This window comes from Saccopteryx leptura, chromosome 8, assembly GCF_036850995.1.
Source record: "Saccopteryx leptura isolate mSacLep1 chromosome 8, mSacLep1_pri_phased_curated, whole genome shotgun sequence".
In the NCBI taxonomy this organism is placed as follows: Eukaryota; Metazoa; Chordata; class Mammalia; order Chiroptera; family Emballonuridae; genus Saccopteryx; species Saccopteryx leptura.
The window spans coordinates 27,258,007-27,272,491 of record NC_089510.1 but is presented as its reverse complement, the minus strand read 5'-3'; the positions used below and the strand labels follow the sequence as shown (position 1 = coordinate 27,272,491).

Below are 14,485 nucleotides of genomic sequence, written 5' to 3'. Positions count from 1 at the left end.
AATTCAATAGCGACGTGGCCTTGCCGCTGCCGCTGATGCGGGCCTCCCTCGGACGGACGGACGGGAAGCTTGCAGGGCTGCTGTGGGAAAGTTAGAAATGTGTGGGTGAAAGCTGTCCACGGGCTGCGTCTGTACACTGAGGAGTAAATCACCGTCTCGTCTGGCTGTTTGGACTCTGTCTGTTGACATTAAGATGTCCTCACCACTTATAAAAATTATTAAGGATTCCCTTTGCATCTCCCTGGTGGGAAGTTAAAAAGATAAAACCATGCCAGCCTGTGTACATTTCAAATAGTTACAATACTAGACTTCCTCTCCAGGCAGTAATTTGGTGGCATCCCTCTGAGAAATTACTGTAAACACTGAATAGCCTTCCCAAAGGCCAGCATTTTCTTAAAGAAATCTCAGAGTCATTTCTTTCTCCATTGTCCCCCGTTCCCCTGGTCTCTTACTGGGGAGTAAAGAAGGGAAAGAAAGAGAAGGAAAAGGAAAAAGAAGGGGAAGGCAGTGGGAAGGCAGAGAAAGAGAAGAAGAACGGGGGAGGGAATGGAAGATGAGCGTCAGGGAAGAGAGGAAAAGAGAGGAGTGGGGAAGGGAGAGGAGGAGAGGGAGGAGAAAGAAGTAACTCCTTTAGCAGTTTGCTCAGGTAATATTTACACGGAACTGAGCTCCCCAGCACACTTCCATTCTGAATCTCAGTTAGACGACACTTCAGTAACAAGGGACAGACAGAGCACAGCAGTGACGACGGCTTGTAAGTGTTCTCCATGAGAGAAAAATACAGGGAATAGCAATCTTTAATGCTATAAGGATCACTCCTCGATGAATGAAAGATTAAAGGGAGACACGGAGACAATTTCTTAACCGTAAGAGTTGTGAAATGGTGAGGAAGGTAGTGGAAGTGATCTTGGAATATCTTTCCTAGAGGAATAGTTTAAAATGGAGTATGTGTTTACCTTTCTGGGATGGTTAGAAGAGGCCCGCCCGCGGGCGAGAAGCACTGAGTCCTGAAAGACTGGAGTCTTTAGCTGGAAAGAAGGAAACTTTATGGACAATGGGGTGTGGGCAGCAAAGAGAGGTAGAAAGAGAAATCCAAGGATGTGACCTGGGTTAACACACAGCAACTCCTCCCCACCACCACCCTGAGCACCAGACGGATATCGTTCCGGAAATATTTACAGATCTGCGGGTGGAATCCAGCACCTGACCTGGAACTGAACGGGTATTTCACTGACCTTGTCCCTGTTCTCAAACGGCAGGAATCACCACCGTGCTGACCATGTCCACGATCGTCTCTGGCGTGAGTGCCTCCACGCCCCAGGTGTCCTACGTCAAGGCCGTGGACGTGTACCTGTGGGTCAGCTCCCTCTTTGTGTTCCTGTCGGTCATTGAGTATGCAGCCGTGAACTACCTCACCACCGCGGAAGAGCTGGAGCAGCTCAGGAACACAGGGAAGGTACTGCCTTGCCTTCATTACCACAGCCCTTAAGAATGTAAAAAAGATCAGCCTCATCAAAACCCCTCTCCTGCCTGACCAGGCGGTGGCGCAGTGGGTAGAGCGTCAACCTGGGATGCTGAGGACCTAGGTTTGAAGCCCTGAGGTTGCCGAATTGAGAGTAGGCTCACCAGCTTGAGCATTGGGTTGCTGGCTTGAGCGTGGGATTATAGACATGACCCCATGGTCGCTGGCTTGAGCTCAAAGGTCGCTGGCTTGAGCAAGGGGTCACTGGCTCGGCTGGAGGCCCCCCCCCCCCCCCCCCCCCCATCAAGACACAAATGAGAAAGTAATCAATGAACAATTAAGGTGGCGCAACTATAAGTTGATGCTTCTTATCTCTCTCCCTTCTTGTCTGTCTGTCCCTGTCTGTCTGTCTTGCTAAAAAAACACCCCCCCAAACCCTCTTCTGGCAGTATTGTCAGCTTTTGAATTAAGTACATATCCTTGTCAAGATGCCAATTTACACGACCTTGACAATTTAATATTAAACTTTACTCTCTGTGCTTGGTGCTGGCTGGAGACCTCAGAATCCTCATTCCCCGTTGCCAGGTGTCTTTTTTATTTTTTATTTTTTATTTTTCTGAAGCTGGAAACGGGGAGAGACAGTCAGACAGACTCCCGCATGCGCCCGACCGGGATCCACCCGGCACGCCCACCAGGGGCGACGCTCTGCCCACCAGGGGGCGATGCTCTGCCCCTCCGGGGCGTCGCTTTGCCGCGACCAGAGCCACTCTAGCGCCTGGGGCAGAGGCCAAGGAGCCATCCCCAGCGCCCGGGCCATCTTTGCTTCAATGGAGCCTTGGCTGCGGGAGGGGAAGAGAGAGACAGAGAGGAAGGAGAGGGGGAGGGTGGAGAAGCAAATGGGCGCTTCTCCTATGTGCCCTGGCCGGGAATCGAACCCGGGTCCCCCGCACGCCAGGCCGACGCTCTACCGCTGAGCCAGCCGGCCAGGGCCATATCCTGTGACTTTAATATATCTATGTCTCCTGGCCCCAACCTGCTGCAAACACATGGCTTCACCCCAGATTTCTTTTTTCATTTGATGGGGTTGTACACAATCTCCTTTTGTGTATCATTAACAAAGGATTTTGGGGGGGTTGATAAGCATCATCCATTTTTAAAATTATTTTTTTTTTAAATTGTGGTAAAATGCAACATAGAACTTACCATTTTAACCATTTTTAAGTTCATGGTTAAGTACTGTTAAGTATATTTACATTGTTGTGCAACCAACCTCCAGAACTTCTTCGTCTTGCAGAACTGAGATTCTGTACCCATTAAATGTCCCCACTTCCTCCTCCCCCAGCTTCCGGAAACCACTCGTTCCAAGCGTCCGAAAGGTGTCATTGCCTCAAAGAACTGGTCTACCCGACATTCATACAGTTGTTAGACATCATGAAGGGGCACGAGGTTTGGAGTCAGGAAAAGTGAGGACAAACCTAACTAGCACTTCCTGCCTCTGTTTCCAGGTGATTTCTCCTCCTGCATTCTGCATTTGCAAAATTGTGGGATTTCTTCCCTCTTCACTTCACAGGGCTGCTGTGAAGATCAAAGGGTATACTATATATATATGTCTGGAACTTCTGCAAGCTATGAAGTGCTACATATATATTAAGTTCTCATTGTGATGAACGCCCAGAGCATCTGGTGTGAAGGAACAGGAGTTTAATAGGGACAGGGGAAACCGCCGTCTGATGAGAGATCTATGAAGGGATAGGATGCCGTAGTAAGGGGCAGAGCAGAAGGACATGTGGATATGTCCGTGCGTTTGGGGCTAATCGGTGATACCGAGATGTATGAGCCAGATAGATAGATATAATATCATGTGTTTTGTTTGTTTGTTGATAAAGCAGTTTGGAGAAAGTGGCTTAGATCTGTAAGCAGGCGGGCTCACTAATACTTCATCACTAAATTAAACGTACTTAATCTCTTGGTCACTGGCTAAGCTAGACAATTCTGGACTCTCCCTGTGAAGAGTCTCCTTTGGCCTTATTTCAGAGATCAAACCTGGACACCAATGCAGATCTCACAGTGAGGACTAGAGTGAGACTGAGCCACACCTGCCCGTTCCTTCTCCAAGTCCCAGGGTGGAGTAATTGAGGGATGGTGAGAACAGCTAGGAATGTTAGGCTAGCGGAGGTCCTATGAAATCATGAAGTCAGGCAAAGCTCTCTTCCTGCCACCACACAAGCGTGTCTCAGCCCCACCCCGGATACCAGGAGCTGGGGGAACAGCAAGGGCTGTGCAAAAAGGATCCTCACTGTTTTTTTTTGTTTTGTTTTGTTTTTTACAGAGACAGAGAGTGAGTCAGAGAGAGGGATAGACAGGGAGAGACAGACAGGAACGGAGAGAGATGAGAAGCATCAATCATCAGTCCTTCATTGCACGTTGCAACACCTTAGTTGTTCATTGATTGCCCTCCCACGCGTGCCTTGACCGCGGGCCTCCAGCAGACCAAGCAACCCCCTGCTGGAGCCAGCAACCTTGGGTTCAAGCTGGTGGGCTTTTGCTCAAACCAGATGAGCTCAAGCTGGCGACCTCGGGGTCCCGAACCCGGGTCCCCCACATCCCAGTCCGACGCTCTATCCACTGCGCCACCACCTGGTCAGGCAAAAATGATCCTCACTGTTGACTGACCTTTACCCAAGGAAGGAGAAAGAAAACAATTTTCTTTCTTTCTTTCTTTCTTTCTTTCTTTCTTTCTTTCTTTCTTTCTTTCTTTCTTTCTTTCTTTCTTTCTTTCTTTTTTTTACAGGGACAGAGAGTCAGAGAGAGGGATAGACAGACAGGAACAAAGAGAAATGAGAAGCATCAATCATTAGTTTTTTGTTGCAACACCTTAGTTGTTCATTGATTGCTTTCTCATATGTGCCTTGACCGCGGGCCTTCAGCAGACCGAGTAACCCCTTGCTAGAGCCAGCGACCTTGGGTCCAAGCTGGTGAGCTTTTTTTAAATTTTTTTTTTGCTCAAGCCAGATAAGCCCGCGCTCAAGCTGGCGACCTTGGGGTCTCAAACCTGGGTCCTCTGCATCCCAGTCCGAAGCTCTATCCACTGCGCCACCGCCTGGTCAGGCTGTTTTGTTTTTTACAGAGACAAAGAGTCAGAGAGAGGGACAGACAGACAGGAACAGAGAGATGAGAAGCATCAATTATCAGTTTTTCGTTGCGCATTGCGACACCTTAGTTGTTCATTGATTGCCCTCTCATATGTATGTGCCTTGACCACGGGCCCTCAGCAGACCGAGTAACCCCCTGCTCGAGCCAGCGACCCTAGGTCCAAGCTGGTGAGCCTTTGCTCAAACCAGATGAGCCCGCGCTTATGCTGGCGACCCCGGGGTCTTGAACCTGGGTCCTCGGCATCCCAGTCCGACGCTCTATCCACTGTGCCACCACCCGGTCAGGCAACAATTTTCTTTCTTATTCTTTCATGCGGATGTTTTCATAATTCCAAAATTTAGAACTTAGTCTAAAACAATCATATCTATAGTTCAGATAAAATATGCCTTAGCTATGTGATTACTAATAGGCCGGAGTGAAAAATTAAAGACTAGTACTAAAAGTGTTTCTATTGGAAAAACCGACTTATAGACTTGTAGAAATTAGAGCAGCCTACTAGTAAATTATATATTATAAGATTTAATCAATTATACAGCTAGTTCTAAATTGTCATAATGGAGGAGAAAAATGACACCCTTGCTCTTCACAGATTATGTCCTCTTTAACACAATGAGATTTTTTTGTGTGTGTATTTTTTTTTTTCTGAAGCTGGAAATGGGGAGAGACAGTCAGACTCCCGCATGCACCCGACCGGGATCCACCCGGCCCGCCCACCAGGGGGCGACGCTCTGCCCACCAGGGGGCGACGCTCTGCCCACCAGGGGGCGATGCTCTACCTCTCTGGGGCATCGCTCTGCTGCAACCAGAGCCACTCTAGCGCCTGGAGCAGAGGCCAAGGAGCTATCCCCAGCACCCGGGCCATCTTTGCTCCAATGGAGCCTCGGCTGCGGGAAGGGAAGAGACAGACAGAGAGGAAAGAGAGGGGGAGGGGTGGAGAAGCAGATGGGCGCTTCTCCTGTGTGCCCTGGCCAGGAATCGAACCCAGGACTTCTGCACGCCAGGCCGATGCTCTACCATTGAGCCAACCGGCCCGGGCCCATAATGAGATTTTTGTTAGGATGAAAAGTGGACGCCCAGAGGGATGACTTAGCCATCTTCCGGGTGGTTGGCAAAACCACGGAAGAGACTGTGCATAGTTATTCTAGTCTCAGCTCCAGAGTTGAATATATTATTAATCTTATTAAATGGCTGTCTGAGGTTACTTATTCAGCCTTGATTTCATTTCATGTTTATTTTGTCCATTTTCATTTTATTATGGAAAATTTCTACAGTTACAACTAAAAGGGACAGCATAACTTGATATGGGTCCCTGGTTAATTTAACTACACAGAATAAACATTCTCTGTTTCTTTTTATCTTTAAGTTTTTTAAATTAAAAAGTATTTTGGCTGAATATAAAAGATAATTTTATTCAATCACAGTTGACTTTCAATATTATATTAGCTTCAGGTGTACAGCATAGTGGTTAGACACTTACATAACTTACTAAATGACCCCCTTGGTAAGTTAGTACCCGCCTGGCGCCCTGCACAGTTATTACAATATTATTGATATATTTCCTGTTTTGCTTTACATCCCTGTGACTATTTTGTAACTACTCATTTGCACTTCTTAATTCCTTCCCCCTTTTCGCCCGGCCCCCACCCCACTCTCACCTGGCAACCATTGTTTTGTTCTCTTATCTATGAGTTTCTGTTGTGTTTATTTTGTTTTTCAGAGTCCAGTGTAAGTGAAACCATATGGTAATTATCTTTATCTGACTTATTTCTAGTCTCCATGTCTTTTGAATTCAGTAAAATATTAGGCTTTTAAATCACTACGACCCAAATACACATTTTGGCAGTATTTACTCTGCTCCCTCCATTTTGAATTCTGAATAATTTCATCTACTTGTAGCCTGTTCATAAATGTTCATTTTCTAACTTCCCTATAGATCAAGAAGTGATTTTCTATTCTCAGAAAACGATTAATAACGGATGCTTCCTAGACACTGCTCTGTACCAGAGAATCTCTCTCTCTCTCTCTCAAAGTAAAGACTTAAAGAGAAATGGTATTTATATTCAACCAGACACAAGCCAGAAAACACTGTAATTTGCTTCATTAAAAAAGTAAGCCGATTTTATCTGCAAGGCAGCGTTTTCCATTTATTATTAAAATGACCTTTAGTCATATACCAGAAGCAAAACAAAAATCCTTTTATTTATTTATTTTTTTACAGAGACAGAGAGAGGGATGGATAGGGACAGACAGACAGGAATGGAGAGAGATGACAAGCATCAATCATCAGTTTTTTGTTGTGACTCCTTAGTTGTTCATTGATTGCTTTCTCATATGTGCCTTGACGGCGGGCCTTTAGCAGACTGAGTAACTCCTTGCTCGAACCAGCGACCTTGGATCCAAGCTGGTGAGCTTTTGCTCAAACCAGATGAGCCTGCGCTCAAACTGGTGACCTCGGGGTCTCGAACCTGAGTCCTCCGCCTCCCAGTCTGATGCTCTATCCACTGCGCCACCACCTGGTCAGGCCCAACATTCTTTTAAATAAGCAAAACATTCTTAGCATTTGTTGAAACTATGTCTTTTTAAATCCTGAGTGTTTAGATTTTAACTGTAATTTCTATTCATAAAACCACACTCATGACTTACTAACAAAGACCTTCTTATAGATTTCTGCAATGTACAATATTGATGCAGTTCAAGCTATGGCCTTTGACGGTTGTTACCATGACGGTGAGACTGACATGGACCAGATTTCCTTTTCTTTCCACTCGGAAGAAGAATCCATTCAAGGAAGAGTCACAGGCAGCCCCAGTGCAGATTCATCCTGGAGAAAGAGAAGAAAATCCCTCGGAGGGCATGTTGGTAGAATAATTCTGCAGAATAATCATGTCATCGACACCTATTCAAGGGTTTTATTTCCCATTGTATATATTATATTTAATTTGTTTTACTGGGGTATATATGTGTAAAGAGGCATTTCCAATATATAAAACTTGTTTTGGAGTCAGAATACGTATTTTAAACAACAACTGATTATATACTGAACAGCACTGGACTGAACTGAGAGTCAGCCAAAGAAGATTTGAAAGTTGACTGATATTCTTCCAGAAGAGTTTAAGGTCTTAGGAGACTTGACTCCATAAATAAGAGTCACAGGCATGGGTGTTATAGAAAAACAATTTCTATAGGGAAGGGCTTTGTAGCGGCTTCATCTGGACCCCTTTGCTTTCTAAGTGTAAATTTTCCATCTTTAACTAGGGAATAAAACTGGACTATGACAATAATACTAGAGGACTTTGTTCCCTAGTGTTAGCCTAGTGCCAGATTACCTAACAGAGCTGAGTCGTCCTAAGGAAACACATCAACATGAAGGTGGTATAATGGCCACTACATGGCTGAGATTCCCATAAAGACATTTCCTCTACCACGTCTAGTCAAGTCTTTTATCTTATGTCACTAATATGTTTCTTACGTTATTGAGTCCAAGGGAGATGAACAACTGTAAGCTTCACTCAGTCTTCACATCCTAATGTTAAATTAATATGTCATAATTCAATAATAGCATCTTATATTTTGTAGTTGAGGTATAGTTTTCATAGATTTTGGAGGTATTTAATTTGTTACTTTATTCGCCAAATGTTTATTGATATCCTTACGTGTGCCAGGCACTTTATTAGGTGTTATGTACTCAAAAATAGATCTATATCTATAGATACCTATATTTATAGATAAATACAAAATGTCATTCCTGCCATCAGAGTGCAAGAACAGTGAATGGGCAGCTGGAGCAAGTCACATATGTAATGGGTGTTAAAGCAGAGGTATGCACACCACACTGGGCTCTGAGAAGTGCCGAAGGAAGAAAAATAATATCCACGAAGACATGTGAACTCTCAATTTATAAGCTGAAGAGGTTTTCAGACATGGTTTTGAGGACAAATTGAATGAAATTTATATATCCCATAGTAATTTTGGTAACTTTGGTTGAACCAAGTAATTCAGGCCAAGTGGGTATTAAATTGATGTTCGTTAAGTAGAAAAACCTCCAGTGATCAGCATTCATTTTGTAGACTGGCAGTGTGCTTACGTTTGTGTTGAGTATTTTGTGACAAAGATTTCATTTAGAGATAAATTCTTCATCGGAAGTATAAAATATTGTATTTCCTTTTCTATTTTGATTTCTGGGACTGAATTGAGGGAAATAAAGTAAACAGTATTAGTTGTAGTGTGTTGCCATTTATTTTACTATAAGGTGAACCAAAATGATTTGAATGATTTCATGCCAGGTGAAGAGGCAAGTAACTTCTTGTTTTCCAATAACATTGGTCTTGAGTGTCTGCTGTGAATGATATAGCATTCTACAAATTTGTCTTTCCTTTGGGTGCAAAAAATTTAAAAGAGAATTCTTTTTCTATGATGTCTTCCCTCACGGGCAGGTTAATTCTGGGATACTTTATTTTATATTTTCTTAATACAACTTTTCCAATTCTTTCAAAAATCTTCCAAGGATTATATTTTTCTAAGAAACTGTCCAAACTTGAGCTAATATAATTTATTCAAAATGTTGCTTCATTCAATTGTAGACAGACCATAAATAAAATTTAAAACAATTTATATAATAGTTTTTAAGCTTGACTTCAAAGGGACAGTATTTTTGCAGGATTATATTTTCAAAATACAGAACAGATTGATATTTCAGATGGCTCTTTAGGAATTTGTTTCTATTTAAGCAGAGAACTACAGTTGGATTACCGTTCTGATTTTGACATACTCTGTATATAACGGACTTTTTTTTTTAACCAGGGCAAATTTATAAATAAACAGAACAAATCTACACTGTTCTCTTCTTCCAACTCTGGTTCTCCAGACATTGCTGTTTTTCTTCTGCATTGAACTATAATATTTATGATGTCTAACGCTTCCCCTGGCATGTTCAGTGTACAGTGCATCACTGAACACATCTGGCAATGTCACCTGCAACAATGGGTCACACCACACACACACACTCGGTGTTGCTCCTTTTTTTTGGTGACAGAGTCAGACAGAGGGACAGATAGGGATGGAGAGACAGGAAGGGAGAAAGATGAGAAGCATCAATTCTTCATTGCAGCACCTTAGTTGTTCATTGATTGTTTTCTCATAGGTGCCTTGGCTGGGGGGCTACAGCAGACCGAGTGACTCCTTGCTTGAGCCAGCGACCTTGGGCTCAAGCTGGTGAGTTTTGCTCAAACCAGGTGAGCCTGCACTCAAGCTGGCGACCTCGGGGTCTCAAACCTGGGTCTTCCACGTCCCAGTCCGACGCTCTATCCACTGCGCCACCGCCTGGTCAGGCTCGGTGTTGCTCTTGAGCGGCACTAATGCACAACTGTTGGCCAATCGAACATAACTTTTGTTTTTGTCTAGAAACACAGGCATTGCATTCTTCAGTAGTAAATATCTAACACCGAGAAATAAAAATATGTTTACTGCTCAAGGGAATTATTAGAGCATTCAGAAAGAGCTTCCAGGATTTTAGCCAGTTTCTTCTCCTCCAATTGGTAGCTTGTGAAGTCTGTGAGAACATTGCTATTCTTTATTGCTCTCTGTTAGGGAGCAATAAAGTTTCTGGTTCATGAGACCACATTTACATGGGAAATATACAAGCGACAGACAGCATATCATGGTTAACTCATTTTGATTTCCACTCCATTTACTGATCACAATCTGAAACAGACTGTGTGAAATTGCTCACTGAGGGGTAAGCTTGGCTAAAATGAAAGGATATCAGAAAATAAGCTGCTTTCCAAGATTAAGAAACAGCAAGCCAGCTTTAAATTGCCTAAAAATAGAAATGGGCTATTCTGTAGGATTGCTCCGGAAAAACTATAAAGAGCTAGCTATCTTTTTAACTTAATCTTACTCTTTTTGTTCTGATTACAAAAGAATTTCATTATAAAAATTAAAAATACCAATTGGCAAAAGAAGAATAATCCACTCAAAATTAGATAGCTAATATTTTAATGTATAGTCTTAGAGTTTTTCTATGCATAATGTGTTTTTCTAGTGGAACCATTTTGTATACACTGTATTAATTTAAACACATATAAAAAAATAGCCTGACCAGGCGGTGGCGCAGTGAATAGAGCGTCGGACTGGGATGCCAAGGACCCAGGTTCGAGACCCCGAGGTCACCAGCTTGAACATGGGCTCATCTGGTTTGAGCAAAAGCTCATCAACTTGGACCCAAGGTTGCTGGCTTGAGCAAGGGGTTACTCGGTCTGCTGAAGGCCCACGGTCAAGGCACATATGAGAAAGCAATCAATGAATAACTAAGGTGTCACATGTGCAACGAAAAACTAATGATTGATGCGTCTCATCTCTCCGTTCCTGTCTGTCTGTCCCTGTCTATCCCTCTCTTTGACTCTCTCTGTCTCTTAAAAAAAAAAAATACTGTGTTGAAGATATAGTAAAAAAAAGTTGGACTTAGTCCCTGACTTATTGAGCTTGTATTCTATTCAGAAATGTGTCTAAATTAAGCTATCTGTAATCAAATTTTCTTCTTGGGATCATAAACAAGTTTCTTTTATTTAAAAAATATTTTCATAAATAATTGATATGCTATTTTCTTTCCTGCATACAAACTTTTTTTTTTTTTAATTTAAGTGAGAGGAGGGAGATAGACAGACTCCCACATGCATTCCAATTGGGATCCACCCAGCAACCCCTGTCTGGCGCAGATGCTCTGCCCATTTGGGGCCCATGCTCACAACCGAACTATTTTTAGTGCCTGAGGTAGAGGTTCCACGGAGCCATTCTCAGAACCTGGGGCCAATGTGCTCGAATCCATCAAGCCATGGCTGCCAGAGGGGAAGAGAGAAAGAGAGAGAAGGGGGTGGGGAGGAGAGACAGATGGCCACTTCTTCTGTGTGCCCTGATTGGGAATTGAACTTGAGACTTCCACACAATGGGTCTACACTCTACTACTGAGCCCAGAGGCCAGGGCCCTGAGTACTAACTTTTCTATGCTGCAGAGTGGTGCATTGAATGGGTTCACCATAGTTTACTTAACCTGTCTCCTCCTGGGCGACATTTGCTTTATTTCCTGTTGTGTGCTATTATAATGGGTTGCAAGCAGCAAAATAAAGAATTTTTAGACATCAAGTTATTTTTAGAAACAAATGGAATTCCTAGTCATACTCAGACTTCAGCATTTATTTATTTTGTAAGAATTCCTATTTGTGACTAGAATCTGCCAGGTCAGGCTCACTCACTTGCTCTCTGTTGTAAAGGGACTAGCGTGTTCCACAAAAACACCCAAGTTACAGGAAAATGTCAAAGGAGGAGTTTATTAAACCGACTGCTACACGGGACATAATCCCAAATCATGCAGGCCCCGATACAGTTCTCAGCCTGCTTTTGAAGACAAAATCATGCACTGGTTGGTGTGGGTAAGAAGGGGCTCATGAGGTATACATCATTGTCACGACTTTAGGATGGGAAGGAGAGTCAGAGTGTAGGAATTCCTTTTTTTTTTTCTGAAGTTGGAAACGGGGAGGCAGTCAGACAGACTCCCACATGCGCCCAACCGGGATCCACCTGGCATGCCCACCAGGGGGCAATGCTCTGCCCATCTGGGGTGTTGCTGTGTTGCAACCAGAGCCATTCTAGTGCCTGAAACAGAGGCCATGGAGCCATCCTCAGCACCCGGGCCAACTTTTTGCTCCAATGGAGCCTCGGCTGCGGGAGGGGAAGAGAGAGACAGAGAGGAAGGGGGGGGTGGAGAAGCAAATGGGCGCTTCTCCTGTGTGCCCTGGCCGGGATCAAACTCGGGACTCCCGCACGCCAGGCCGACGCTCTACCACTGAGCCAACCAGCCAGGGCCTAGGAATTCTTTCATTTATTTATTTATTTATTTGGAATTCTTAATTAAGGTACATAAACATTCTTTTCTAAAGGCTTTTAAGAAAAATGAAGAGGATGGGGTTTTCAGATCAGTTCCATCTTCCTTGCTCTGGAGTTAAATGATGACTTAGCTGACCCAGTTGCCCTTGCAAGCCCTCCCTCCTGCATTCTTCTCTTTCCTTTCTTCAGAGAAAGGAGGGGGTAAGAGGCCTACTTTTCCTCTTTAAAATGGCATTGCTAATGCTAAGTTTTATAGTTTCTTGGCACCTTATCCAGAAGCTCTGGGCTATAGATTACTGTAATTGAAACTTTTTCATTTTTAGTTTATTTTTCCCCCAAAAGCAAAGCCTTCGTTTTGTATTGTGCCACTATATGCCTGTTCAAATGACAAACACACACACACACACACACACACACACACACACACACAATTTTTTAATATGGAGATTAATGAGAAAAGGAATTATACCTAATTTTATAATCATTAAGGTAAAAATTCCAATGAAATTAAACAACAGCCTCAAAGAATCAAGAAAGAGGCGGTGAAGAAACTGCAGTTTCAAGTAGAATTCTGTGCTGGTGCTGCTGCTCTGTCCCAGCAGGGCCTTAGGTGGGCAGTCGATGCTATATTCCAACTACCTCATCTATGGAGTGGAGCCACCTACTCTGTCCTTGTCAACACTCGGTCACACTGTAAAGTCCTGATCAATTTCAAAGTCATATCACTTTCCAACTGCTATTGACATCCTTCCATTTAACAAAAACTTGAACTTACTTTTTCTCTTAAAGAAACTGTGAAAGAGCCTGACCAGGTTGTGGTGCAGTGGATAGAGCATCGAACTGGGATGCGGAAGGACCCAGGTTCAAGACCCCGAGGTTGCCAGCTTGAGCGCAGGCTCATCTGGCTTGAGCAAAGAGCTCACCAGCTTGGACCCAAGGTCGCTGGCTCCAGCAAGGGGTTACTCGGTCTGCTGAAGGCCCACGGTCAAGGCACATGTGAGAAAGCAATCAATGAACAACTAAGAAGTCGCAACGCGCAACGAGAAACTGATGATTGATGCTTCTCATCTCTCTCCGTTCCTGTTTGTTCCTGTCTATCTCTGCCTCTGCGTAAAAAAAAAAAAAAAATTGAAAAAGAAAATTAAAAAAAACAAACAAACAAACAAAAAAAACCCCCCCAAAACTGTGAAAGACAAAACGTACCGGATAAGCCTGACCAGGAGGTGGCGCAGTGGATAGAGCATCGGACTGGGATGCGGAAGGGCCCAGGTTCGAGACCCTGAGGTCGCCAGCTTGAGTGCGGGCTCATCTGGTTTGAGCAAAGCTCATCAGCTTGAACCCAAGGTCACTGGCTCCAGCAAGGAGTTGCTCAGTCTGCTGAAGGCCCGCGGTCAAGGCACATGTGAGAAAGCAATCAATGAACAACTAAGGTGTTGCAACGCACAATGAAAAACTGATGATTGATGCTTCTCATCTCTCTCCGTTCCTGTCTGTCTGTCCTGTCTATCCCTCTCTCTGACTCACTCTCTGGCTCTGAAATAAATAAATAAATAAATAAATAAATAAATAAATAAATAAAATTTAAAAAAATGTACCGGATAATTAAGGAGAAGACTTAACACGGTTATCACAATAGAAATCCGAAGAGACAGGTAAACAAGGGAGGGAGTCATATTCACTGAGGAAGAGAGAAGTGCATCTTATCTCAGAATATATGAAGGTGTGGTCGTCATGTCTTAGAAAACAAAATGGTGGTGGTGGTGTTTTCCACTCTTGCTACTTTCTAGGTACACAGCGGTTCAGTTAAAGTTCAATATTATCCATTGTTCTTCCATTTCAGTCAGTTGCTAACACATACTTTTTTTTGTTCCACAATGGGACTAAGCATAGAAGAGAGATTTCACAGTCACTGAGAAAATTAATAAGTTTTGTTTTCAATAAATTGATTCTTAATTTATTGTAAGAAACATTGAACTGCCTATATTTTATTAT

The 14,485-nt window shown here is 43.4% G+C and overlaps 1 protein-coding gene across 2 annotated transcripts in view; it reads left to right on the top strand.

The window, feature by feature from the left end:
* The window catches only part of GABRR3 (gamma-aminobutyric acid type A receptor subunit rho3), a 74,820-nt gene extending 65,987 nt beyond the window's left edge, over positions 1–8,833 (top strand). For both annotated transcript variants that reach the window (XM_066347197.1, XM_066347196.1), the window contains exons 8-9: positions 1,260–1,456; positions 7,279–8,833. In XM_066347197.1, coding sequence (XP_066203294.1) covers positions 1,260–1,456; positions 7,279–7,581 — 500 coding nt within the window. In that variant the 3' untranslated portion in view covers positions 7,582–8,833. The remainder of the gene's footprint in view (positions 1–1,259; positions 1,457–7,278) is intronic.
* Positions 8,834–14,485: the final 5,652 nt, after the last annotated feature.